General features: G+C 36.7%; 1 protein-coding gene across 4 annotated transcripts in view; it reads left to right on the forward strand.

Moving 5' to 3' along the window:
* RBM27 (RNA binding motif protein 27) overlaps positions 1-25846 on the forward strand; it is a 71233-nt gene that overhangs the window by 40324 nt on the left and 5063 nt on the right. For all 4 annotated transcript variants that reach the window (XM_057491053.1, XM_036894816.2, XM_036894837.2 and 1 more), the window contains 9 exons: positions 1284-1428; positions 2052-2205; positions 4330-4602; positions 5845-5985; positions 7305-7424; positions 9254-9328; positions 9474-9638; positions 10851-10955; positions 11071-11262. In XM_057491053.1, coding sequence (XP_057347036.1) covers positions 1284-1428; positions 2052-2205; positions 4330-4602; positions 5845-5985; positions 7305-7424; positions 9254-9328; positions 9474-9638; positions 10851-10955; positions 11071-11262 — 1370 coding nt within the window. The remainder of the gene's footprint in view (positions 1-1283; positions 1429-2051; positions 2206-4329; positions 4603-5844; positions 5986-7304; positions 7425-9253; positions 9329-9473; positions 9639-10850; positions 10956-11070; positions 11263-25846) is intronic.

Genomic DNA, 25846 nt, shown 5'->3' on the forward strand with positions numbered 1-25846 from the left:
GGGGATACATAATAGTGTCTCAAATTTCCAGAATGTTTTGTGCCATCACAATTGCTAACTCCTCCATGAGCTTATTGAAAGTAAAAACACAGACCTAGAAATGCAGGGATCATATTTATTTTAGTCACTAATTTATATTCAATATGTAGTAAAACTGTTGAGCTGTAGCAGCTGCTTAAGGAATACATGTTAAATTAATGAATCTGCATCGTAATTTCCCTGTCACACAGAAGAAGTGGAGCATACCACCCTTTACCCCCATCTGTACCCTAGTGTTCAGCCCTACATATGTTATTCTTTGCTGCTAATTTTACTTTTGGTGGAATTGCTAAAGTTAGGAAAACTATTCAGAGTATAACAGATATTTTGTGTTGTTACTTAACTCTTTTGTTTAACACAACTGTTTCCCAAACCACAGATAACCTATTGTAAGGTCAGTTTCTTACAGTATTTTAGCCTTAACTGTTGCAAATGAAATATGTCAGTTTATAATATTGGCTTTGGATTTTCCTCCTAACTTTTAAGTCAGAAAATTTTTAAACCTATAGAAAATCAAATGAACAGTAAACACCTGAATACATTCACTTAGAGTCACCAATTTTTAACATTTTGTCACCCTTTGGGCATGAACACTTGTGTGTATGCACTCGTTCTCCTCCCACCCCTACCCCCCACACACATTTTTTTCTTTAACCATTTGAAAATATTTTGTAGAGATTATGACACTTTGGATACTTTAGTTTACATCCAAGGATAAGATAGTCCTATATAAGCATAGTATCTTTGCCACACATAAGAAAATCAAAATTGTGTAACACTATTCTATCCAGGTGAACTTTTTGTTGAATCTCATCAAGAGACAGATAATTTCTCTGTATGGTGCTAAGTTTGATTGTTTTCCTAAGGTGATAATGGTTAGATCTCTCCATTGTAAAGTAAGTAATTTATGGAGCAGTACTTTGGCACCAGATAAAATACCTTTTTCTCCAACAGCCTTCCACTGGTTTTTTCCTTCTTTTTTTAGCATCCGTTGATCCTTTCCTGAATCATTTATTACATTAGGGTTGCTTATGACTTTTTCAACTTGAATATTGTATTAATTTTAAAAAGTAGCTGATTATTTTTTCTTGCATTTTTAGGCATTTCTGAAAAGGAAATGGTAGTAGTTGGGTGCCATTCATAGGGCTTTTTAGCTTCTGGACTAAATATTTTAATCATTTGAAATTCCCCAAATATAATGCATTGTATGCATTGTTAGTAACGTTAATTTTTGTTCCCTACAGCTGCAAACATTGTCATCCAGACTGAACCACCAGTTCCAGTTTCAATTAATAGCAACATAACCAGAGTAGTTCTCGAACCAGATAGTCGAAAGAGAGCTATGAGTGGTTTGGAAGGGCCACTCACGAAGAAACCTTGGCTGGGAAAGTAAGATAATTTGCTAATTAGTGACATCTAATTGTATTTTTGTTATTGTTTGCATTAATAAATCTATTTTTAAAAATTGAGAGTTGTAATGAATCAACGATTTTCAAACTCTGTGCCTCAAAGTTAGGTTTCCCAGAGGCAGCATTAGAATTCCTTTAAAATTGAAAAGCTAACAATATTTTTAATAGGTACTAGTAATTTGTACCTATTTATTTCTAGGTCTAACCCAGTATTAAAAATTATTGAGGCATTGGAAATGAATAGAAAAGAAGAAAAAAGTTCTGTACTTGGGCTGAAGTTGAAAATGTGCCATGAAAAATAATGTTCTGGCTTTGCTTTAATGTTAGACTCCTCATAATTGTGGTGCATCTTTTTAGCATATGATTTTTAATCTCAGTTGGGCCTCTTTTTGTGGTCTTTTGCCATTCAGTCAGTATTCTTTCTCTTCACCTGTTCTATTCCCATGTAAAAGTATGATGTGAAAACTATTTAGTAATTTCTGAAGAATGTAAGTGCTTACAAAAGATACTTTAATAAATATAAACTCACATTCTTTGCCAACATATCTCTTAACTAGGAATAAGGTAGGACAATTAACCAAGATCTATTTATACTCTTTTCAGGCAAGGGAATAACAGCCAGAGTAAACCAGGATTCTTGAGAAAGAATCAGTATACAAACACCAAATTAGAAGTCAAGAAAATCCCTCAGGAATTGAACAACATTACCAAGCTCAATGAACACTTCAGCAAATTTGGAACTATTGTTAACATCCAGGTAAATGTGGCTATGTTGGTGACAGAATCCATGTATTTTATACATCTTTGAAAATATTATTATCAGCTCACTTTGCTAAAACGAGCCAGTGATTGTCTCTGCTAAGTGTTTTAAACTCCACTATATAACTGTATACCCAACTTTATGATGGCATTGTTGAGCTGAATTTGTTCTTTTGAATTCTTTTCTGCAACCTCTTCCTGAATGACACTGGGCTAGTTACTGTATTTTTGTTAATAGTTCTGTATCTGGACAAATGACTTTGATCTGCTTTAGTATTCTAACTAGGTAGATGCAATTTTTGGTTGTTTCTAAGATTGTAATTTTGACCCCCTGGCTGACTTTCATATTGTAGGGAAATAGCAATGGCTTAAGGATGATTCTGAGGTTGAGAATTTCAGGGAGTGTGCCATGTTATCTAATGTCAAGTAAATTGTAGCTTTTGTATTTGCAAGAGAGCAAAATAGTAGATACTTGTTAAATGTTTGAGTTTGATTTTGGGTGTTACTCTAACTCAGGGTACTTGAAGGCCTTTTCATGTTGGAATTTCAGTCAGGTATCCCTGATACTTAGTGTTGCCATCAAACCAAAATATGATTTATGTAACTGAGTTTGAAAAGGTAGTATCAGGGGATTTGGTATTTAAGGAATTGAACCAAAGTATTCTTTTTGAGAGGTTTTTAAACAGTTTTTTTCCCCCTGAGTGCAGTACATGTTTAATTTTACAGCTAATTATAAATACATTAAACAAAAGTGGGGAAAAAAATCACTCAAATCTCACTACTTAGCAACAGTAATCTTTTGACGGAAACACATAGTGTATTTGATAATATGGAAGAATACACACACACATCTTTTTAAAAAATGCTTTACACACTTAGAAAATTTTTAAAATGTGATCATACCAAATGTCTCTAACAACCTTTTTTCTTTAAAATTTTTCCTATATCATTATTCTTAATGGCATTTAGAAAAATTTGATTTTTCTGTTTCTTTTGTAAATTCTGTTTTTTATGTCTGTTTTTCTGGTTAGGTTGCCATATTAAGTACTATGGGCTGGGTGACTTAAACAAAAATTTATTTTTTGGCAAGTTCAAGATCAAGGTGATGGCCTGTTTTTGTTCCTGGTGAGGACTGTCTGGCTTGCAGACAGTACCTTCTTGCTGTGTCCTCACATGGTAGAGGGAGAGAGAGAAATACTCGTCCTCTTCCTGTAAGGCCATCAGTCCTTTCTGGTTAGGGCCCCACCCTTATAACCTCAAAACCTTAATGACCTCCTAGAAACTATATCTTCAAATACAATCATATAGGGAGATTAGAACTTAACATAGTATTAGGGGAAGGGCATAATTCTTTCCATAGCTAAGGCCATAATTTATTGAACTGTTCTGTGTTGTTGGGAATTTATGTTGTTTCTGTTATTTTATATAAAAACAATTCTGTAGTAAGCCTCTTTGTGAACAAACATTTCATTATTTTAATGATACATTGCTGAATTAAGGGAAATTTTTAGATTTAAGGGAATTTTGCAGTTCTTTAAGATTTACCTGTCCATTGCCTTTTCCTGTTCCTTATGGCATTTACACTAATGCTTTCCCAGGCCTTTGCTTGTTATATATATTTAAAATGTCTTTTCCATTTGTCAGTTATACTGTTTATGGCATATTTGGACTGACAGAGGTGTAAATTATGTGGTCAAATCTGCTGTTTGTCTTGATGGATCCTACCTTTGTGAGTATGCATAAAAAGACTCCAGATCCTGAGATTACACAGATACTCACTTTTTTTCTTGTGGGTTTTTTATGAATTTTTTTGTTATTATTAAGTATTTTATTTTTCTGGAGTGTATTTGAATGTAAGGTATCAGGGAGGGATCTAACAACTTTTCCCTAAGTAGTTGGATAACAAACATTACTAGGATTATTTGTTAAATCTAACATTCTTCCATACATAATTTTGAAGTGTGTACATCATCTTCTAGGGTATAAAGAACTTTAGAAAGGCTTCACAGTGGGCTTCAGCAGGCTGTTGTCTGCTTCAGAGTTCTTTATCAATGATTTATTTTCATTTAACTGTTTGTTAATTTATTTGTTCTTTTGTTGTTGGTTTTATTTTTTCTTAAAGGTTGCTTTCAAGGGAGATCCAGAAGCAGCCCTCATCCAGTATCTCACCAATGAGGAGGCTAGGAAAGCCATTTCCAGCACTGAAGCAGTTCTGAACAACCGGTTCATCCGAGTCCTGTGGCATAGGGAAAATAACGAGCAGCCCGCGCTGCAGTCCCCCGCACAGCTGCTGCTGCCGCAGCAGACGCTTAGTCACCTGCCGCAGCACCTCCATCAGCAGCAAGTGCTGCTGGCCCAGTCTCCTCCCTCTGCTGTCCACGGGGGTGTCCAGAAGGTAATCTCTGGGTGCACAGGGAGGCGCAGGGCCTCTGGTTCCCCGCTCCTGAGCAGTGTTCCCAATCGGTGCCCTTGGGTCTTCTCCATCAGAGCCCCTCGGTTTGGTCTGCACACCAGCAGCAGCAGGTCTAGGAGCTGATTAAATGTGCAGTTTCTTGCGCTTTCCCCCCAGTTCACTGAGTTAAAATTGCCGTGGGTAGGGTCTCGGAATCTGCGTTTTAACAAGCTTGGTGGGTTAAAGTGTGAGAGTACTGTTCTACATCAGAATCACTTACCTGGGTGCAAATTCCTTGGCTTTATCTTCTCAGACTTATAGTCAGTCTCTAGATATGGACCCATAAATCTACTTACTTAAGAAATAACCATTAGTCATTCTTCTCAATACTATAATATAACAGCTGTCTACCACAGAGCAACCCTGAATCTGGCACTTCTTTGTTTTGTGTTAGAATCAGTCAGTCTTGTACTTACCCTTTTGAGCTACCCTTTACCCTGTAGAAAATTTCAGTTCCTTTTTGAAACTGGAAGGGAAGCTCTAAGAAAATGGGATTTTTAAAAAAAATTCATTTTATCCCTAGTGCCTCTCACCAGAGCCTTTCAGATATTGATGATAATGATAATATCCTGTCCCTTGTTTGGGTTGAGTGCATTCAGCTTAAAAAAGATAAAGCAGTTCTTACAGTACATTGTCTTAACTCCATTCATCATCGTGCTTATTTGCACCTATGTCTACATTTCTTTTATCTATGTCCCCCTTCATGTTAGGCCCAAAGGCGAATGCTCCCCCTAGGTGTTGTCTGAATGGTATGTAAAAGTGTGATACCGTCATCTCTGTGATCCATTAGACTCTGTTCTGTTAAAGCAGCTCAAGACTGCCTTGTTTTTAGGGTGACCATGTCACTGTTACTTGTATTAAGCTGTTGTCAGTTAAAATCCTTCAGTCTTCCAAAGCATTACATATTGACAGGAGCATAGAATATTAAATATTCATACCTGTATCAAGTATATACACATATATGCATGCATATTGTTGTGACCTGTTTCAGACATCCAAAAAAGCATGGATAATAGCAATCCTTTGTATATCCACCACTTCACTTAAGAAGAAAACCTTACAGATGATTGAAGCACCCTGCTTTCCCATTATCTTCCTCTCCAGGGTAATCCCTATCCTAAATTTGTATCATTCTTGTGCACTTTTGAAATTTTTACCACGTATGTGTTTATTTTGTATATGCAGATCATGAGCAAACCACAGTCTTCAGGTGCATATGTTCTGAACAAAGTCCCTGTGAAACATCGTCTCGGACCCGCGGGTGGTGGCCAGAGTGACGCCCCACACTCACTGAGCCAGCCAGCTGGTGCTGGGGAGGGTGGCCAGGTACGTGTTTCTGCGGCCCTCACATGCAGAGTTGTTCAGTGATACAAAGAAATGAACAAATTGGTTATCATCCAGATTTGTAATGTCTTGTTTCCTCAATCAAGGTAAGTGTGATAGCTAACCCAAGTGTGGTACATATACTTCCTTAATTTTCGTGATTCAGCCAGAAATTTGCTAGTTAAACTTTTTTTTCTATTCAAAGCTAGTAGGAACTTGAGAATTTTAGCCAATTTATTGCTAGGTAGATGTCTTGATTAGTCCATTTCTTTTATAATTTTTCCACTTTAATATAATTAAAAACATAAGTAAAACTTTGAAATATGGTTTGGTAGTTTCTTTTGCTTCTAAGAATATATATATATATACACTGACTCTCCAGCATGGTGATTATTTCAAAGAGAGGCAGAAGAAACTGGAGAAGAACAAGGGGGGCCAGTCCTACTAGACACTGATAAGTACTATGAAGTCTGTAAGACTAAGTGGTCTGATACTGGCATGTGAAGAGGCAGACCAATGGAACAGAATAGAAGATTAAGGAATAGGCTTCCTTGCAAATAGATGTCTATTATTTGCCAACATAGTATCTCAGATCATTGGAGAAAATAGGGACTTTTTAGTAAATGGTATTGGGATAACTGGGTACCATAAAAAAGATAAAATTAGTTCCATTTTTAAAATTACATAATAAACCATTTCCAAAGGACCTAAGATTTGGATGATAGAAGTGCTAAGTGGTATAACCCCTATGAAAAGGAATTTATGCATTTACAAACCAGTGATCCTCCTTCTAACAATCTGTGTCAGAGGTACAGCTGTGATAGTCTGTAACTATGAAAGACACATGCAAGGCTAGTAATCGTAGACTCTTTACAGTAGTAAAAGACTGAAAACAACCCGAATGTCCGTCAGAAGGGGACTGGCTACTTAAAATGTAGCACATCCACAAGATAGCATATGTGCACTTTACAGAGGAATGAGAAATATATATATTGTTGGGCAATTATCAGGATATATTAACTAAAAAACCAAAATGAAACAAAAAAATGAGTTGTTAGTCGTTGTTATAAGAAATAGGGGCAGTGAACTCATACAAGTGTTTTCTCAATTTAAAGAGAAGTACGTGCAATCACATTCAGAAACACATTACTGCTAAAAATTAATTTTTGTCTTATCTGCAAGGCAGTTGACTTTATAAAAAACTAGTTTTATGAATGAGGTTTTTGAATAGAAGACTTAAAAAATGAAATACATGCAGTCTTTCTAAAAAATTACGGCAAAGCATACCTAAGATTTAATTTAATCATATTTGTGTTTCATAGATATTTTCAACTCCAAGCCATCCAAAAATGATTTACAGCTCCTCAAACTTAAAGACACCATCAAAACTTTGTTCAGCATCGAAATCTCACGATGTTCAAGAAGTTCTTAAAAAGAAGCAGGTAACGTGTTTCTTCTTTCTGTAAAGAAGAAGGGACCTATACAGTTCTTAAATGATTGTGCTAACACCTTTGAACAGTTCCTGTTGTTATGGAGCTATAGTATAATGTTTACTTAGCTGCTTCTGGATGCAGAGTATGACTGAAAAAAGATGAACAAACAAAAAACTTGTATACTTGCCTTTCAGTGGCTACCTCAAGCACAAGACATTTTTTTCTGTGTACAAGTAAACAGCACTAAGTTGTCCTAATATTTTTTTCTCTAAGGAAGAGAGGCAGATATTTTTATTATTTATTTTCTGTTTTAATCCTTTCTCACTTTATTCATTATCTGTGTTTCACATAAAATATAACACATGTAGTTATTCATAAGTTTCAAATTTATGTTTCATTATCAACTGAAATTTAAACTCACCTAGAATTTTTCAAATAAAATAAAGATATTTATATATATTAATTAAATTGAGATTTAATTAAAAGAGAGAGGGCAGGCAGCATTTTCCTGGCAAAAATCCATAGATTTTGCTATCAGTTCTAAACCACAGCATCCCATTTTTTTTTAACTTCAGAAATAAGGATATATCTGATTACATTGGCAAGTGAAAACAGCTACTTTTATTTCATAAATACATTCAGTTCTTTAAGATGCTTCACATCACTAATCATCAGGGAAATGCAAATTAAAACCACAGTGAGTTATCACCTCACGCCAGTAAGGATGGCCAGCATCAAAAAGACTAAGAATAACAAAACAAATGCTGGCGATGATGCGGAGAAAGGGGAACCCTCCTAACACTGCTGGTGGGAATGTAAGCTAGTTCAACCATTGTGGAAAGCAATATGGAGGTTCCTCAAAAAACTAAAAGTAGAAATACCATTTGACTGGAATCCCACTCCTTGGAATTTACCAAAGAATACAACTTCTCATATTCAAAAAAATATATGCACCCCTCTGTTTATCGCAGCACTATTTACAGTAGCCAAGATATGGAAGCAACCTAAGTGTGCATCAGTAGATGAATGGATAAAGAAGAGGTGGTACATATACACAGTGGAATACTATTCAGCAATAAGAAAGAAACAAACCCTACCATTTGCAACAACATGGATGGGGCTGGAGGATATTATGCTCAGTGAAATAAGCCAGGCGGAGAAAGACAAGTGCCAAATGATTTCCCTCATTTGTGGAGTATAACAGTGAAGCAAAACTGAAGAAACAAAATAGCAGCAGACTCACAGACTCCAAGAAGGGACTAGTGGTTACCAAAAGGAAGAGGTGTGGGAGGGTGGGTGGGGCGGGAGGGAGAAGGGGATGGAGGGGTATTATGCTTAGTACACATGGTGGGGGGGGTCACAGGGAAAACAGTGTAGCACAGAGAAGGCAAATAGTGAACCTGTGGCATCTTACTACACTGATGGACAGTGACTGCACTGGGGTATGGGGGGGACTCGATAATAGGGGTAAATGTAGTAACCACATTGTTTTTTCATGTGAAACCTTCATAAGAGTGTATATCAATAGTACCTTAATAAAAAAATTTTTAAAAACAGTTCATTTAAGTAAGTAAACCTCATAGATACCACTTATTAGGGTTGAGTATTTTAAATATTTTTCAAAGTACAGTTATAAATGCAAACTATTTTATACCATAAGTGCTGGGAAAAATGTATCTAAAGGTTTCATCTCTGGTTTCAACTATTTTTTGATTAAGAGGAAAATCTATCTTATATAGGGGTGATGCAGGAGAAATGAGGTGAAAATACAGTAGTCTTTGTGTATCACTGGCAAGTTTTGTTGCCATTACTAATTTTTTCTTCACCTGTTAATATAGGAAGCAATGAAGCTACAACAAGATATGAGGAAAAAGAGGCAAGAAGTATTAGAAAAACAGATAGAATGCCAAAAGGTAAAATAAGAGCTCATTATTTGCCTGCTGGAATTGATGTATGGAATGGATTTGTATAAAGATATCCCAAACAGTGAAGTTTTTAAGGGTTATGTATATTAAAATGTACTGAACACTGTTTTACTTCTTTATATTTATTTTATAGATGTTAATATCCAAGTTAGAAAAAAACAAAAATATGAAACCAGAAGAGAGAGCAAATATAATGAAGACTTTGAAAGAGTTGGGAGAAAAGATCTCACAGTTGAAAGATGAATTAAAAACATCTTCTGCAGTCTCCACACCCTCTAAAGTAAAGACAAAAACAGAGGTATCTACATTTGTCATTAAACGTAGTGTTTGTTACTGAATGTCTGCTATGTGCTTGGCACTTTGAAAGTAGAGTGGAACTCTTAGGGTGTAAGTCTAATGGGGAGACAGTTATAGTAACAATTTTTTAAATGTTTATAAAGATGCTATGTACTCTCTGAAGAATACATAAAGGTGTAAGTAGATACATAGAGGTATATATAGAGCACAGAGAGGTGATAATAACCTTATTGAGCAAAGATGTGTTTTCCAATTGAATTTTTTGGTTCTCTGTGCTAAAGATGAAACTGCTAGAATGATGGCAAGGAAAGAGATATTTTATATTTCAGTAGTTGTTTTTCTAATTCTATAATAATGATGTAATAAAACCATCCCTTTTAATATTCAAAAGGTATCATTAGCTTTGGTGTAGATACAAATATGACTTTCTGTTGAAAAGAGTAATCAGAAGTTCTAGATCCATTTAAATCTGATTTTGTTTTTTCCCATTTGCCATCAGCGAATACTTGCTTTACACACTGGTTCCATTATACCACCGACCTGTAGTGGGATTTTAGATTAATTTCTGGGCCTTAGGAGAACTGGGAATAAATTTGTCACATACAAAAATGCAAATTTTTATGTAAAACTATTATATTACATTTAAAATTGTGGTTTTCTATTACTATAAGAATGTAAAATGTTTTGTTAAGATGGCTTTTAAAAATATAATTAAAACTTTGTTGAAATTTTTTCTAATTATAGAAAGAACATGTGTACATTTTCTACCTGAAGGCTGATATTATCTCTAACCAAAAAAAAGAATAGCAATAGTTATGGGGTTCAAATATGAAAACAATTACGTAACTGTTATGTTTGTACTAGTAATGAAATTTTACTATGTAATTAATTTTGCCCCATTGTATTTCATTTATGATGCTTTATTATATGAAAATTATTCTCATCTCCCTCATCTCAGGTGATTGTTGGCAAGGTCTGATATTTAGGCCATCTTAAGCAGCAATATTGCTGATTATTTTTACTGATGTCATTATACTTTCTTATGTTTTCCATATGTTTATCTATAAAGTTACATTCCCTAAAGCACCCACATTAATTGCATCCTATCACTCTTGTTTTCCTAAAAGAGATGTATGTCATTCTGTAAGTGTACTATTCTGAAGAAGATCTTGGAAATTATCTGAGAAATTCATTTTTACTCTTATTTCCAAAGGCTCAGAAAGAACTATTAGATACTGAGCTGGACCTTCACAAGAGGCTATCCTCAGGAGAAGACACAACAGAGCTACGGAAAAAACTCAATCAGTTACAGGTTGAGGTGAGATTTACGAGTAACCACTATATTTAAGTAGTCGGCTCAAAAAATAGTTTTCTCTTCCTGTATTTTCCAAGGCTTAGTCTAACAATATTAATTATAATCTATCTTAATTCAGGCTGCTCGGTTAGGTATTTTACCTGTGGGTCGAGGAAAGACCATGTCCGCTCAAGGTAGAGGAAGAGGCCGAGGCCGTGGAGGAAGAGGAAGGGGCTCACTGAATCATATGGTCGTGGACCACCGCCCCAAAGCACTAGCAGTTGGGGGATTCACTGAGGAGGAAAAAGATGAATTACTTCAGCATTTCACAGTAAGTTTTTAAAGTAGCAAATGTTAACTCTTAAAAACACTGTGTTCAGCATTTTCTTGCTGTGTTATGTATAAATAACGTCAAATGTTTCACAGATTAGAAAATTAAGTTGTAAAAAAGTGGATCTTCGCAAATTCTTATTAATAGGTTTGAGGTCGGGAAGCAGCTCATGCCCTGTGATTCCATAATACTCCCATGAATGCATGTGTAGTGATGTTTCTCCAAAGCTGTCATTTTTGTTTTAGAGTTGTTACATGTTTTATCAGATGTTTATAGTCAGTAAGTGAAAATAATCTGGGATAGAGGCAGAATTCAAAGGAAGAATTTCTTAGGGTAAGACATGTTTAGTTACACTGTGTATATAGTGATGACCACTTACTTTTAGATAAACATGCAGATTTACTATAGGTAGATGTCTACTATTTTGAGCATAAATAGACTCCTCTTTCCAACTAAAAGCATTTTCATGCAAGATCTCATTTAATCCTAAGTAACTGTATAAAGTACATGTGGAATCCCATATGTACAGATGGGAAAACTAAAGCTTAACAGGAAGTCATTTAAGATTATACCGTTAATAAGTGGCAGAACCAAGATAAAAGTACACATTCGACTGTTAATATCTATTCCTCAAACAACTTTTTTGAGAGGGAACATTTTTAGCCCTATTAAGTGTTTAAACTGATGAAGGGAATCTTAAAGAACAAGACTACACTCTACAGTTCCTTACTAGTTTGATGGCCATGAATCCTTTTTCACCCTGACTGTTGGAGAATGGGGGGCTGTTGTCAGGTGTCCAGATTTTTTTTTTTTTTTTTTTTTTGTAGATAATTATTATTTATTGAAGGGTAGTTGACACACAGTATTACATTAGTTTCAGGTGTACAACACACTGATTCAACATTTATATACATGGTAATTCTAGGTACCAGCTATCACCGTACCAAGTTGTTACAATATTTTGACTATATTCCTTATGCTATACATTACATCCCGGTTACTTATTTATTTTACCATTGGAAGTGTGTACTTTTTTTTTTTTTTTTTTTGGTGAGGGCATCTCTCATATTTATTGATCAAATGGTTGTTAACAACAATAAAATTCTGTATAGGGGAGTCAATGCTCAATCATCAATCCACCCCAACCTTAATTCTCGTCAGTCTCCAATCTTCTGAAGCATAATAAACAAGTTCTTACATGGAGAACAAATTCTTACATAGTGAATAAGTTACATGGTGAACAGTACAAGGGCAGTCATCACAGAAACTTTCGGTTTTGCACATGCATTATGAACTGTAAACAGTCAGTTCAAATATGAATACTCATTTGATTTTTATACTTGATTTATATGTGGATACCACATTTCTCTCTTTATTATTATTATTTTTAATAAAATGCTGAAGTGGTAGGTAGATACAAGATAAAGGTAGAAAACATAGTTTAGTGTTATAGACAGCAAATGTAGATGATCAGGTGTGTGCCTGTAGACTATGTGTTAATCCAAGCTAGACAAGGGCAATAAAACATCCACGTATGCAGAAGATTTCTCTCAGAAAGGGGGGTGAGGTTCTAAGCCTCACCTCTGTTGATCCCCAATTTCTCACCTGATGGCCCCCCTGCAACTGTGCCTGTCTTAGGTTGTTCCTCCCATGAGGAATCTTACCCGTCTCTGGCTAACCAGTCATCTTCCGGGGCCATACAGGGAAATGTAAAGTTGGTAAGTGAGAGAGAAGCCTTATTGTTTGAAATGGTTAGCTTTTTACTTCTTTGCATATTTATGCCCTGTGGCTTCTATGCCCAGCATTTGTCTTGAGGTATCTTTACCACTTGGAAGAATTATGATACTCGGTAAATTTGATATGAGGCACGAATTCTATTTAAGGGTTGTAATTAGGAAGGAAGAAGAAAAGCTATAGAAGTAGCAGACGGAAGAAAACATGGGAAAATTGATTATTTCTTTGACATATCTTCTTGTAGAGTAACTTCAGCATGTATGGGTTTTAAACTACTAATTAAATTGCGCACACACATTAACATAATAGGAGTATAGTTACATAACCAAAGCATACCTGTAATTACCATCCATCTCCAGTGAAACCAAGGAAACCAGTTAGGCACCTTAGGCATTTGTGAAAACTTATCTATGATATGGTGGATATTGTCCAACTGAACTTGAACAGTCCGAGAGAAATCAGACAAATTAAAACAACCCATTCCTGGGGACTGTTCACATCCCATATGTTCTTTTAACAGTAGATAGTCTGTAGTTGTAAGATTTTGGAGCGCTACAATTTGCACTTCTAATTCTTGATTGAGTTCCAGCAGTATAGATCCAGTCAAATTTGTTGTTTTACTGTATGCACAGGCCAGCTTAGATACCTCCTTCCTCATTCCCATGGCAAGTCCAGGAACCGGTGGGATGAGTGCATCTACAGCTGTAGCAGTGCGTGGATCTTTGTTGGGGTTTTTTGATGATCATCTTCTGGCATGAGTCTTCCAGAGAGTGCTGATGTTGGAAGTTCTTTTTCATATCGTATCTTAGTTGATTTTCGGGGTAGCCAAATTAGGCTTTGACCCTCTGTATAAACACAAACAGGCCCTTTGCCTACACTTTTATATGCCCTTTATACCCTTGTGTAGAACTCATTGGAGGTCACCACACAGGAACTGCCTTTTTTTTTGGTATCATTAATCTACACTTACATGACGAATATTATGTTTACTAGGCTCTCCCCTATACCAGGTCCCCCCTATAAACCCCTTTACAGTCACTGTCCATCAGCATAGCAAAATGTTGTAGAATCACTACTTGCCTTCTCTGTGTTGTACAGTCCTCCCCTTTCTCCCACCCACCCCATGCATGCTAATCTTAATACCCCCCTTCTTCTTCCCCCCCTTATCCCTCCCTACCCACCCATCCACCCCAGTCCCTTTCCCTTTGGTACCTGTTAGTCCATTCTTGAGTTCTGTGAGTCTGCTGCTGTTTTGTTCCTTCAGTTTTTCCTTTGTAGTTTTATTCCACAGATGAGTGAAATCATTTGGTATTTCTCTTTCCCCGCTTGGCTTGTTTCACTGAGCATAATACCCTCCAGCTCCATCCATGTTGCTGCAAATGGTAGGATTTGCCCTTTTCTTATGGCTGAGTAGTATTCCATTGTGTATATGTACCACATCTTCTTTATCCATTCATCTATCGATGGACATTTAGGTTGCTTCCAATTCTTGGCTATTGTAAATAGTGCTGTGATAAACATAGGGGTGCATTGGTCTTTCTCAAACTTGATTGCTGCATTCTTAGGGTAAATTCCTAGGAGTGCAATTCCTGGGTCAAATGGTAAGTCTGTTTTGAGCATTTTGATGAACCTCCATACTGCTTTCCACAATAGTTGAACTAATTTACATTCCCACCAGCAGTGTAGGAGAGTTCCCCTTTCTCCACAGCCTCGCCAACATTTGTTGTTGTTTGTCTTTTGGATGGCAGCCATCCTTACTGGTGTGAGGTGATACCTCATTGTAGTTTTAATTTCCACTTCTCTGATAATTAGCGATGTGGAGCATTTTTTCATGTGTCTGTTGGCCATCTGTATTTCTTTTTTGGAGACCTGTCTGTTCAGTTCCTCTGCCCATTTTTTAATTGGGTTATTTGTTTTTTGTTTGTTGAGGCGTGTGAGCTCTTTATATATTCTGGACATCAAGCCTTTATCGGATCTGTCGTTTTCAAATATATTCTCCCATACTGTAGGGTTCCTTTTTGTTCTATTGATGGTGTCTTTTGCTGTACAGAACCTTTTCAGCTTAATATAGTCCCACTTGTTCATTTTTGCTGTTGTTTTCCTTGCCGCGGAGATATGTTCAAGAAGAGGTCACTCATGTTTATGTCTAAGAGGTTTTTGCCTATGTTTTTTTCCAAGAGTTTAATGGTTTCATGACTTACATTCAGGTCTTTGATCCATTCTGAGTTGACTTTTGTATATGGGGTTAGACAGTGGTCCAGTTTCATTCTCCTACATGTAGCTGTCCAGTATTGCCAGCACCATCTGTTGAAGAGACTGTCATTTCGCCATTGTATGTCCATGGCTCCTTTATCAAATATTAATTGACCATATATGTCTGGGTTAATGTCTGGATTCTCTAGTCTGTTCCATTGGTCTGTGGCTCTGCTCTTGTGCCAGTACCAAATTGTCTTGATTACTATGGCTTTATAGTAGAGCTTGAAGTTGGGGAGTGAGATCCTCCCTACTATATTCTTCTTTCTTAGGATTACTTTAGCTATTTGGGGTCTTTGGTGTTTCCATATGAATTTTTGAATTATTTGTTCCAGTTCATTGAAGAATGTTGCTGGTAGTTTCATAGGAATTGCATCAAATCTGTATATTGCTTTGTGCAGGATGGCCATTTTGATGATATTAATTCTTCCTAGCCACGAGCATGGGATGAGTTTCCATCTGTTAGTGTCCCCTTTAATTTCTCTTAAGAGTGACTTGTAGTTTTCAGAGTATAAGCCTTTCACTTCTTTGGTTAGGTTTATTCCTAGGTATTTTATTTTTTTTGATGCAATTGTGAATGGAGTTGTTTTCCTGATTTCTCTTTCTGTTGGTTCATTGTTAGTGTATAGGAAAGTCACAGATTTCTGTGTGTTGATTTTGTATCCTGCAACTTTGCTGTATTCCGATATCAGTTCTAGTAGTTTTGGGGTGGAGTCTTTAGGGTTTTTTATGTACAGTATCATGTCATCTGCAAATAGTGACAGTTTAACTTCTTCTTTACCAATCTGGATTCATTGTATTTTTTTGTTTTCTCTGATTGCCGTGGCTAGGACCTCCAGTACTATGTTAAATAACAGTGGGGAGAGTGGGCATCCCTATCTAGTTCCCGATCTCAGAGGAAATGCTTTCAGCTTCTCGCTGTTCAATATAATGTTGGCTGTGGGTTTATCATAAATGGCCTTTATTATGTTGAGGTACTTGCCCTCTATTCCCATTTTGCTGAGAGTTTTTATCATGAATGGATGTTGAACTTTGTCAAATGGTTTTTCAGCATCTATGGAGATGATCATGTGGTTTTTGTCTTTCTTTTTGTTGATGTGGTGGATGATGTTGATGGACTTTCGAATGTTGTACCATCTTTCCATCCCTGGGATGAATCCCACTTGGTCATGGTGTATGATCCTTTTGATGTATTTTTGAATTCGGTTTGCTAATATTTTGTTGAGTATTTTTGCATCTACGTTCATCAGGGATATTGGTCTGTAGTTTTCTTTTTTGGTGGGGTCTTTGCCTGGTTTTGGTATTAGGGTGATGTTAGCTTCATAGAATGAGTTTGGGCGTATCCCCTCCTCCTCTATTTTTTGGAAAACTTTAAGGAGAATGGGTACTATGTCTTCCCTGTATGTCTGATAAAATTCCAAGGTAAATCCATCTGGCCTGGGGGTTTTGTTCTTTGGTAGTTTTTTGATTACCGCTTCAATTTCGTTGCTGGTAATTGGTCTGTTTAGATTTTCTGTTTCTGGGTCAATCTTGGAAGGTTGTAGTTTTCTAGGAAGTTGTCCATTACTGCTAGGTTTCCCAGCTTGTTAGCATATAGGTTTTCATAGTACTCTCTAATAATTATTTGTATTTCTGTGGGGTCCGTCGTGATTTTTCCTTTCTTGTTTCTGATAGTGTTGATTTGTGTTGACTCTCTTTTCTTCTTAATAAGTCTGGCTAGAGGCTTATCTATTTTGTTTATTTTCTCGAAGAACCAGCTCTTGGTTTCATTGATTTTTGCTATTGTTTTATTCTTCTCAATTTTATTTATTTCTTCTATAATCTTTATTACGTCCCTCCTTCTGCTGACCTTAGGCCTCATTTGTTCTTCTTTTTCCAATTTCGATAATGGTGACATCAGACCATTCATTTGGGATTGTTCTTCCTTTTTTAAGTATGCTTGGATTGCTATATACTTTCCTCTTAAGACTGCTTTTGCTGTGTCCCACAGAAGTTGGGGCTTAGTGTTGTTGTTGTCATTTGTTTCCATATATTGCTGGATCTCCATTTTGATTTGGTCATTGATCCATTGATTATTTAGGAGCGTGTTGTTAAGCCTCCATGTGTTTGTGAGCCTTTTTGCTTTCTTTGTACAGTTTATTTCTAGTTTTATGCCTTTATGGTCTGAAAAGTTGGTTGGTAGGATTTCAATCTTTTGGAATTTACTGAGGCTCTTTTTGTGGCATAGTATGTGGTCTATTCTGGAGAATGTTCCATGTGCACTTGAGAAGAATGTGAATCCTGTTGCTTTTGGATGTAGAGTTCTGTAGATGTCTATTAGGTCCATCTGCTCTACTGTGTTGTTCAGTGCTTCCGTGTCCTTACTTATTTTCTGCCCGGTGGATCTATCCTTTGGGGTGTTAGTTCTGTTAGTATTTGTTTCACATATGCTGGTGCTCCTGTGTTGGGTGCATATATATTTAGAATGGTTATATCCCCTTGTTGGACTGAGCCCTTTATCATTATGTATTGTCCTTCTTTTATCTCTTGTTACTTTCTTTGTTTCAAAGTCTGTTTTGTCTGATATTAGTACTGCAACCCGTGCTTTCTTCTCGCTGTTGTTTGCCTGAAATATGTTTTTCCATCCCTTGACTTTTAGTCTGTACATGTCTTTGGGTTTGAGGTGAGTTTCTTGTAAGCAGCATATAGATGGGTCTTGCTTTTTTATCCATTGTATTACTCTGTGTCTTTTGATTGGTTATTCAGTCTATTTACATTTAGGGTGACTATTGAAAGATATGTACTTACTGCCATTGCAGGCTTTAAGTTCGTGGTTACCAAAGGTCCAAGGTTAGCCTCTTTAGTATCTTACTGCCTAACTTAGCTCGCTTATTGAGCTGTTATATACACTGTCTGGAGATTCTTTTCTTCTCTCCCTTCTTATTCCTCCTCCTCGATTCTTCATATGTTGGGTGTTTTGTGCTGTGCTCTTTCTAGGAGTGCTCCCATCTAGAGCAGTCCCTGTAAGATGCCCTGTAGAGGTGGTTTATGGGAAGCAAATTCCCTCAGCTTTTGCTTGTCTGGGAATTTTTTAATCCCGCCATCATATTTAAATGATATACGTGCTGGATACAGTATCCTTGGTTCAAGGCCCTTCTGTTTCATTGTATTAAATATATCATGCCATTCTCTTCTGTCCTGTAGGGTTTCTGTCGAGAAGTCTGATGTTAGCCTGATGGGTTTTCCTTTATAGGTGACCTTTTTCTCTCTAGCTGCCTTTAAAACTCTTTCCTTGTCCTTGATCTTTGCCATTTTAATTATTATGTGTCTTGGTGTTGTCCTCCTTGGATCCTTTCTGTTGGGGTTTCTGTGTATTTCCATGGTTTGTTCGATTATTTCCTCCCCCAGTTTGGGGAAGTTTTCAGCAATTATTTCTTCTAAGATACTTTCCATCTCTTTTCCTCTCTCTTCTTCTTCTGGGACCCCTATAATACGGATATTGTTCCTTTTGGATTGGTCACACAGTTCTCTTAATATTGTTTCATTCCTGGAGATCCCTTTGTCTCTCTCTATGTCAGCTTCTATGCGTTCCTGTTCTCTGGTTTCAGTTCCATCAATGGCCTCTTGCATCCTATCCATTCTGCTTATAAACCCTTTCAGAGTTTGTTTCATTTCTGCGATCTCCTTCCTGGCATCTGTGATCTCCTTCCGGACTTCATCCCATTTCTCTTGCGTATTTCTCTGCATCTCTGTCAGCATGTTTATGATTCTTATTTTGAATTCTTTGTCAGGAAGACTGGTTAGGTCTGTCTCCTTCTCTGGTGTTGTCTCTGTGATCTTTGTCTGCCTGTAGCTTTGCCTTTTCATGGTGATAGGAATAGTCTGCAGAGCTGGGACGAGTGACGGCTGGAAGGACTTCCCTTCTTGTTGGTTTGTGGCCCTCCTCTCCTGGGAGAACAGCGGCCTCTAGTGGCTTGTGCTGCGCAGCTGCGCGCAGACAGGGCTTCTGCTTCCTGCCCGGCTGCTATGGAGTTAATCTCCGCTGTTGCTGTGGGCGTGGCCTGGCTCGGGCAGCTGCTCCAAAATGGTGGAGTCGCGTTGGAGCAGGAGCGGCTGGGAGGCTATTTATCTCCGTAAGGGGCCTCCCTGCTCCCTGCAGCCCAGGGGTTAGGGTGCCCAGAGATCCCCGGATTCCCTACCTCTGGATTAAGTGTCCCGCCCTGCCCCTTTAAGACTTCCAAAAAGCACCCGCCAAAACAAAACAACGACCACCAAAAAAAAAGAAAAATGGCCGCTCGTTCGTCTTTATTCTCCGGTGCCAGCCTCAGGCATCTGCTAAGTGGTCTTGCTGCCGTGTTTCCCTAGTACTGGGGTCCCTGTCCCTTTAAGACTTCCAAAAAGCACTCACCTCAACAAAACAACAACAACAACAAAATGGCCGCTCGCTTTTCTTATGTCCTCCGGCACCCGGCCTCCTGTGCCCGCTCACTGTTCTTGCTGCCCTGTTTTCCCAGTATCGAGGGCCCTGCACTCTGGCCTGGATGGCGGGGGCTGGGTGTTCGGCAGTCCTGGGCTCCGTCTCCCTCCCGCTCTGCCTGCTCTTCTCCCGCCGGGAGCTGGGGGGAGGGGCGCTCGGCTCCCGCGGGGCCGGGGCTTGTATCTCACCCCCTTCGCGAGGCGCTGGGTTCTCTCAGGTGCGGATGTGGTCTGGATATTGTCCTGTGTCCTCTGGTCTCTATTCTGGGAAGAGTTGTCTTTGTTATATTTTCATAGATATATGTGGTTTTGGGAGGAGATTTCCGCTGCTCTCCTCACGCCGCCATCTTGGCTCCCCCTCAGGTGTCCAGATTTGAGGGCTGTCTGGGCTGCAGCCTGTTGACTTTTGAGCCAGTCCTTTCATAAGTCCGACCCTTACTTTCTGTTTTTGTGAAGTGGGGGTCTGGCTTTAGGTGACCTCTGAGGAGTGAAGCAGACAACCTGTGGAGGAGCACTCCTCATGTGAAGGGTATTCTTGTGCAGGCTGGGGGATTAATTTTTGTCTTTTAATGCTGATTATATGAAATTAACAATCTCCATATAAGTTGAGCATTTAGACTCAGTGCCACCTTTGTAAGGCAATACTGGATTATGTAAAGCAGAATTTTATAAATTTGATGCTACAGAAAGTAGGTAATTCTGTTAGGTAGGAAACTGCATGCTTTATCCTGAGGGTAACTGGAGACTATATGTAGATGTTTAAGTTTTAAAACTGAGTCATGCTCAAGTGGATCTCTTTCCTTCTCATAAGTAGAATCACTCTAGAGCATCTTAATAATTTCTAAAAATAATACAGATTTATGTACATACATTTGATAAGTCTGAAATAGAGTATTTGGTTCACAGAAAGTGGCATGTCCAGGCTTTTGGGGAAGGAGAAACAAAAGCCAAAGCAGATGGTGTAACTTCAAGAATGAGACACTGTCGATATTTTGATGGTGTTTTGTTTGTTGTTTTGATAGGGCGCTATCAGACAGTATTAAGTACAAGAAGCACACTTAACGCTAATAATTGATACTTAGGTAGTGTAGTACGCTTTATTTAAAAGAAAACAAAGCCTAGACATTATTGATAGACTTGGCAAACTTAAAGAGGAGTAACTCTTTTTCAAGAGTTCTTTTATATCCCATAAAGGCTAAGGTAAAAATGCATACCTTCGATAAATTTTTGGACTTTAATGATTGTGAAAGGATCATTGATGATCCGTATCTATTTTAAAAGATGATAGATGCATTTTAGTGAAGCTGTTCTGAAATATAAGGACTTAATTCTGGAGTACTTCACTTTATTCTTATATTCAGCAGTCCACTCCTAAGAATCTATCAAAAGGGAATTCTTACGGATGTGTCCAGATGAAAGCTCTGAGTATGCTGAGTGTAGCACTCTTTATATAATAGTGAAAATGGGAACAAATTAAACGTTCAACATACTTTGCTGCTATTAAAAACATGTCTTAAAGAATAATGACATGAGACAATTCTCAGGACTGACTTTTAGGTGGGAAACAAGATTATATGTAAACTTGGAATGAAAATGCATTAACTTTTTTATTCTGGGTGGCAGAATTCAAGTTAGTTTTTCTTTTTTGTTGTTACCTTCTAGGCATTTCTCTATTTTCCATGCTGTCAAAATGGACATGTACTACTTTTTTTAAAATCAGACTTTTTAATCTCACATTCACTTAGGATGAATGAAGCATCAGCATTTAATACTGTGTATTTTAAAACCAAATTTGAGAATTATATGTTAATTTTGGGCTTTTAGGTCCCAGGTACCTATATTAAAAAATGTGTGAATTAAAGTACATACAAATATACAATATACAATATACAATTGGACAATACAATAAAACAGATATTATGGTATATAAATATTTTAATGGTATATGTATATCAGAGGTCAGTGGAGTTTTTCTTTAAAGGACCAGATAGTAAATATTTTGGGGTTTTATGATCTATTGTCACATTTTCTCCTCCTCCTTCTCCTCCTCTTCCTCCTTCTGTCCCTTCACCTGCCCCTATCTCTCACTCTTCCTTCTTTACTTTTAATAACCTTTCAAAAACATAAAACCATTCTTAGCTCATAGGCCATCAAATACAAGGTGCTAGGCCACATTTGGCCTGAGGGCTATATAGTTTGCAGACCCTGGTATCCTGGTATATGTTATTGTATTACTTTATATATTAAACATTTAAGCTCACAAATATGAAATTATACGTAAATATAATTTTATGTATTTCAGAGATAAAAATCAGTGAGTGCAAAAAGAACTTTTTTTTAAAAAAAGAATTCTTATTTGTGTAGCTTTCATTTGACTGAGATCTGAGGATATGAAAGACCTTCATGAAGAATTCCCTTTAAGTGTTTTAATAATTGAAGTTTAGGTCGCTTTGCTTAAAGGCAAGAACTAAGGCACATTCCTTGACCCGTGGTTAAAGAGAAGTTTAGCTAGTTTCAACAGGAAAAGTTATTTACTCTAGATATTTGGAATACTTGAACTATATTTTAGCATATTTCAAGTAGTGTGCATCAATTAACTGTAAGATTTTTGAACTGTGGTAATGTGGTTTAGCTGTTGTACTCAGTGATATAGGGTGGAATGTGATTTTTTTTCCCCTTTCCTTATTATGAAGGTAATAATACATGCTTCTCAGGATGAATTTGGCTGCAAGTAACAAATAAATAACCTGGGAAATGTGAACATTTATTTTCTTTACCAGAAAGTATTCCTCCCTCTGTCCCATCCCAAACTACCCCCTCACCCCCAATCCCACTCAGCAAATGTGTTCTTATGTGTCTAATCTCTATTCCGGGAAATGGAATTACCATCATTGAATTAAACCAGTCATGGTTCACCACGTGATAAAAATCAGGTTCTGTTAGAAAGGAAAGAGGTTAAGTAGTTGTTGGTTAGACAACTGACAGTGTCTTCCATAAAGTTCTTTGAAGAAAACTTTGAAAGTATGCCATTATACAAAGAAGAAAACAGCAGCTTTAAGTACCTTGGATTCTTTTGATGCAAATTTTTAGTTTTTATTTTCTTAAAAGTTATACATGCGCATCATTCAGAGAGTCAAATGAACTTAGCCACAAGGTTGTTAAACTGTCTCCTGCATTCTGCCATTTTCTCTTCTTTAGAGATCCCCACCTTTAACTCTTGTAGCTGATTCTTTAGGTATTTTTCATTTCTAGATACTTAGATTTTGCTGTTACATCTTGATTTTAAAATTTTAAGCATTACATATTGATTTCTCAGTAGTACTTCTGCTTCCTAGCTCCTAAGGTTTTCTGGCTTTCTCTTTTCTAATGGATTTTTGCCCTTAAGGAATGAAGCACTTTACTATCATTATGTACTATGGATAGTCAGTCAGTCTTCCATTTGTAGTCAGAGAGCCTTTTGAGTTTTAGGAAAGTAAGAAGTTTAGAAGATTGAGTTTCTATGCCCCCCCAAGTTTATGTAATTCATTTTAATTTTTATGTTCTTACTGGCAAGAACCTCTAGTTCACTCATGCTTGTCATTCCTGGAACTTCATATAAGGAAACTGAGTACTTCTGCTGTAATTATTAAAGACTTCTCACCTAGTTAACTTTTCCACCACCACATTTCTGTACAGGTTGTCTATCTTCCGGGTGTCTGAAAATATATTTGAGAGACTTATTATATATGAAAGTGATACCTTATAGTTAGATAAGTAAATTTCCTTTGTGTTTACCAGCACAAAAATTACCTTTTCTCTGGATTTAACATTCAGAGAAACTTTTATGATAGTGCTTCATTGATTACCTTTCATCAGGTCTTGAAAAAACTTTCAGTAATGGTAGATTTTTGTGAACAACTGATGTTTATTGTCTGTTTGTTAATGGCTGATAGGGTGTTTCCAATTTTTTCATTATTATGAACAATGTTATATACCTCTTAGGGTTGGCATTTTTTAATGGAATGATCTTTTATGTGGGACACTCCTGCACATGGCAGGATCTTTAGTGACACTGGCTCCCATCTAGTAAATGCCAGTAAGAGCTACTTGTTCAGTGTGGCAACCAGAATACCCCCTAGAGTAATGTTACTGTCTCCAGTTGATATCATTGTTCTAGGTTAGTTTGTAGAAGTGAGATGACTGGATCAAAGGCACACATACTTAGAATTTTGGTCCAGCTTGCCAAATGACCCTCAGGCAATGTTGTACTAATATATATTATAGATGCATATATGTATCTGTGTACACACACAAACACACATACATACCCTTGTAATATACATATTAGTATGTAGTGGATGTGAGTACCTATTTGCTGATATCCTCACAGTACTCTTGTTTTAGTTTCAGTTTTGTTTGCTAGTTAGGTGATTGATGAACAATAAGTGGCACAGATTTGGCATCAGTTTCTGGTCTGGGAAAATGGTTATCTAAGTGAATTTCTTTTTGAGGAACTTCTGCCTCTCAGATTCTGAATATCTCTTAAGTTACTGCCTATATTTTCCATTGATGGTATATGATTTATGTGCTTATATTCACATATATATTCATATGTATTAATATTTTGTTTGAAGTCTTTTGGAGGGTAGCACATACATACAAAATGTAAAAGAAATAAAAGTGTACACTGAAAAGTAAGATTTCCTTCTACCCCCACTCAATGTCACTCCTCTTGGCAATCACCGTTATCTGTTTCTCACATAGCTTATCAAAAATATTCTCTGTATGTATATTATTTGATCTCTCTTTTATACAGACCATGACCCATTACACAACCCTTTTGCATATATACTTTCCATTTAATATGTACTAGATGGCTCATTAGGGAATTTTCTGTACTAGTGTAGATGATGTTGCTTTATTCTTTTTAATGGCTGCATGGTATTTCATTGCATAGATGCATAAATGCACCATGCTAGATTTAAATAGTCCTGTATTGATGGACATGTAACTTTTCCCTAATATTTTATTATTTTGAGCCGTATTACATATGTGTGTGTAAGAATGCATAGGTGGGTATAGAAAAATGAGATATTTTAATAAGTATGTGACATTTTAAGAGGCAGTCAAAAATTTTAAAATATTTTTAATTAAAAAAATAAGTGTAAATGGTCAGAAACATGGCAATTCAGAGTAAAAATCTATTTTCTTAACTCTGCCTCCCCTTAAAACGTAGTTACTATTCTTGGATATCTTTGTAGAAAAAAACTGTAAACATAAGAATACATATACATAAGGTCTCTCACTTTAAAAAAGTTTGCCAAAATGGGATCATATTACAAATACAGGGCTGCATTTCAGACCTTGCTTTTTTCACATAAATATCTTAGCTTTTCATGTATTCTTAAAATTCTAAAGGTAATTATTCAATTTAAAATGTTGAATGAAACTATACCAATTAGAAACATACAGTTCACTGATTTACCAGCAAAAAACTCCCATATACCTATCTCTTAGTTCAAGAAACAACATTCCCGAGCACCTCAGAAGCCCCCTCCTACCCCTTTTTAGTCACCATCTTACCTCCTCAGAAAAGTAATCATTATCCTCACTTTAGGATTATCACCTCCTTGCTTGCTTTATACAGTCTATCCTCATTATTCATGGATTCCATATTTGCAAATTTACCTAAAATCTATTTGTAACCTCAAAAATCAGTGCTTGATTTGCTTTTGTGGTCATTCTCAGGTATGCAGAGCTTTGAAAAATTTTAGTTGATCAGTGCGTGTTTCCACTTGAGGTCAAATACAGTGACAACACTCTGCCCTCTTGTTTTGGCTCTCAAACTGTAAATAAGTGTCCTTTTCATAGTCTGTTTTCAGTCATGAGTTGTCTTACTTTTGGCCAGGATTCAATGTCAGTGAATCAATAATATATATTAAATAAGGTGTCTTTAAACATAAAACAATGTTATGTATTGATAAGTTAACAAAAAGGTTTTGACTAGAGGCTCTTAGGAACCTAACCCTCTGTTTCCCGTAGGAGTAATGGCTCAGTGTTTTCTAATTCAGTGCTTGCAGTGAACTTTATAACTACTGCAGATAATGAGAATGAACTGTAGTTTTATCATCAAAATGTGCATTCCTAAATACTATAGTGTTAC

This window comes from Manis pentadactyla, chromosome 13, assembly GCF_030020395.1.
Source record: "Manis pentadactyla isolate mManPen7 chromosome 13, mManPen7.hap1, whole genome shotgun sequence".
Taxonomy (NCBI): Eukaryota; Metazoa; Chordata; class Mammalia; order Pholidota; family Manidae; genus Manis; species Manis pentadactyla.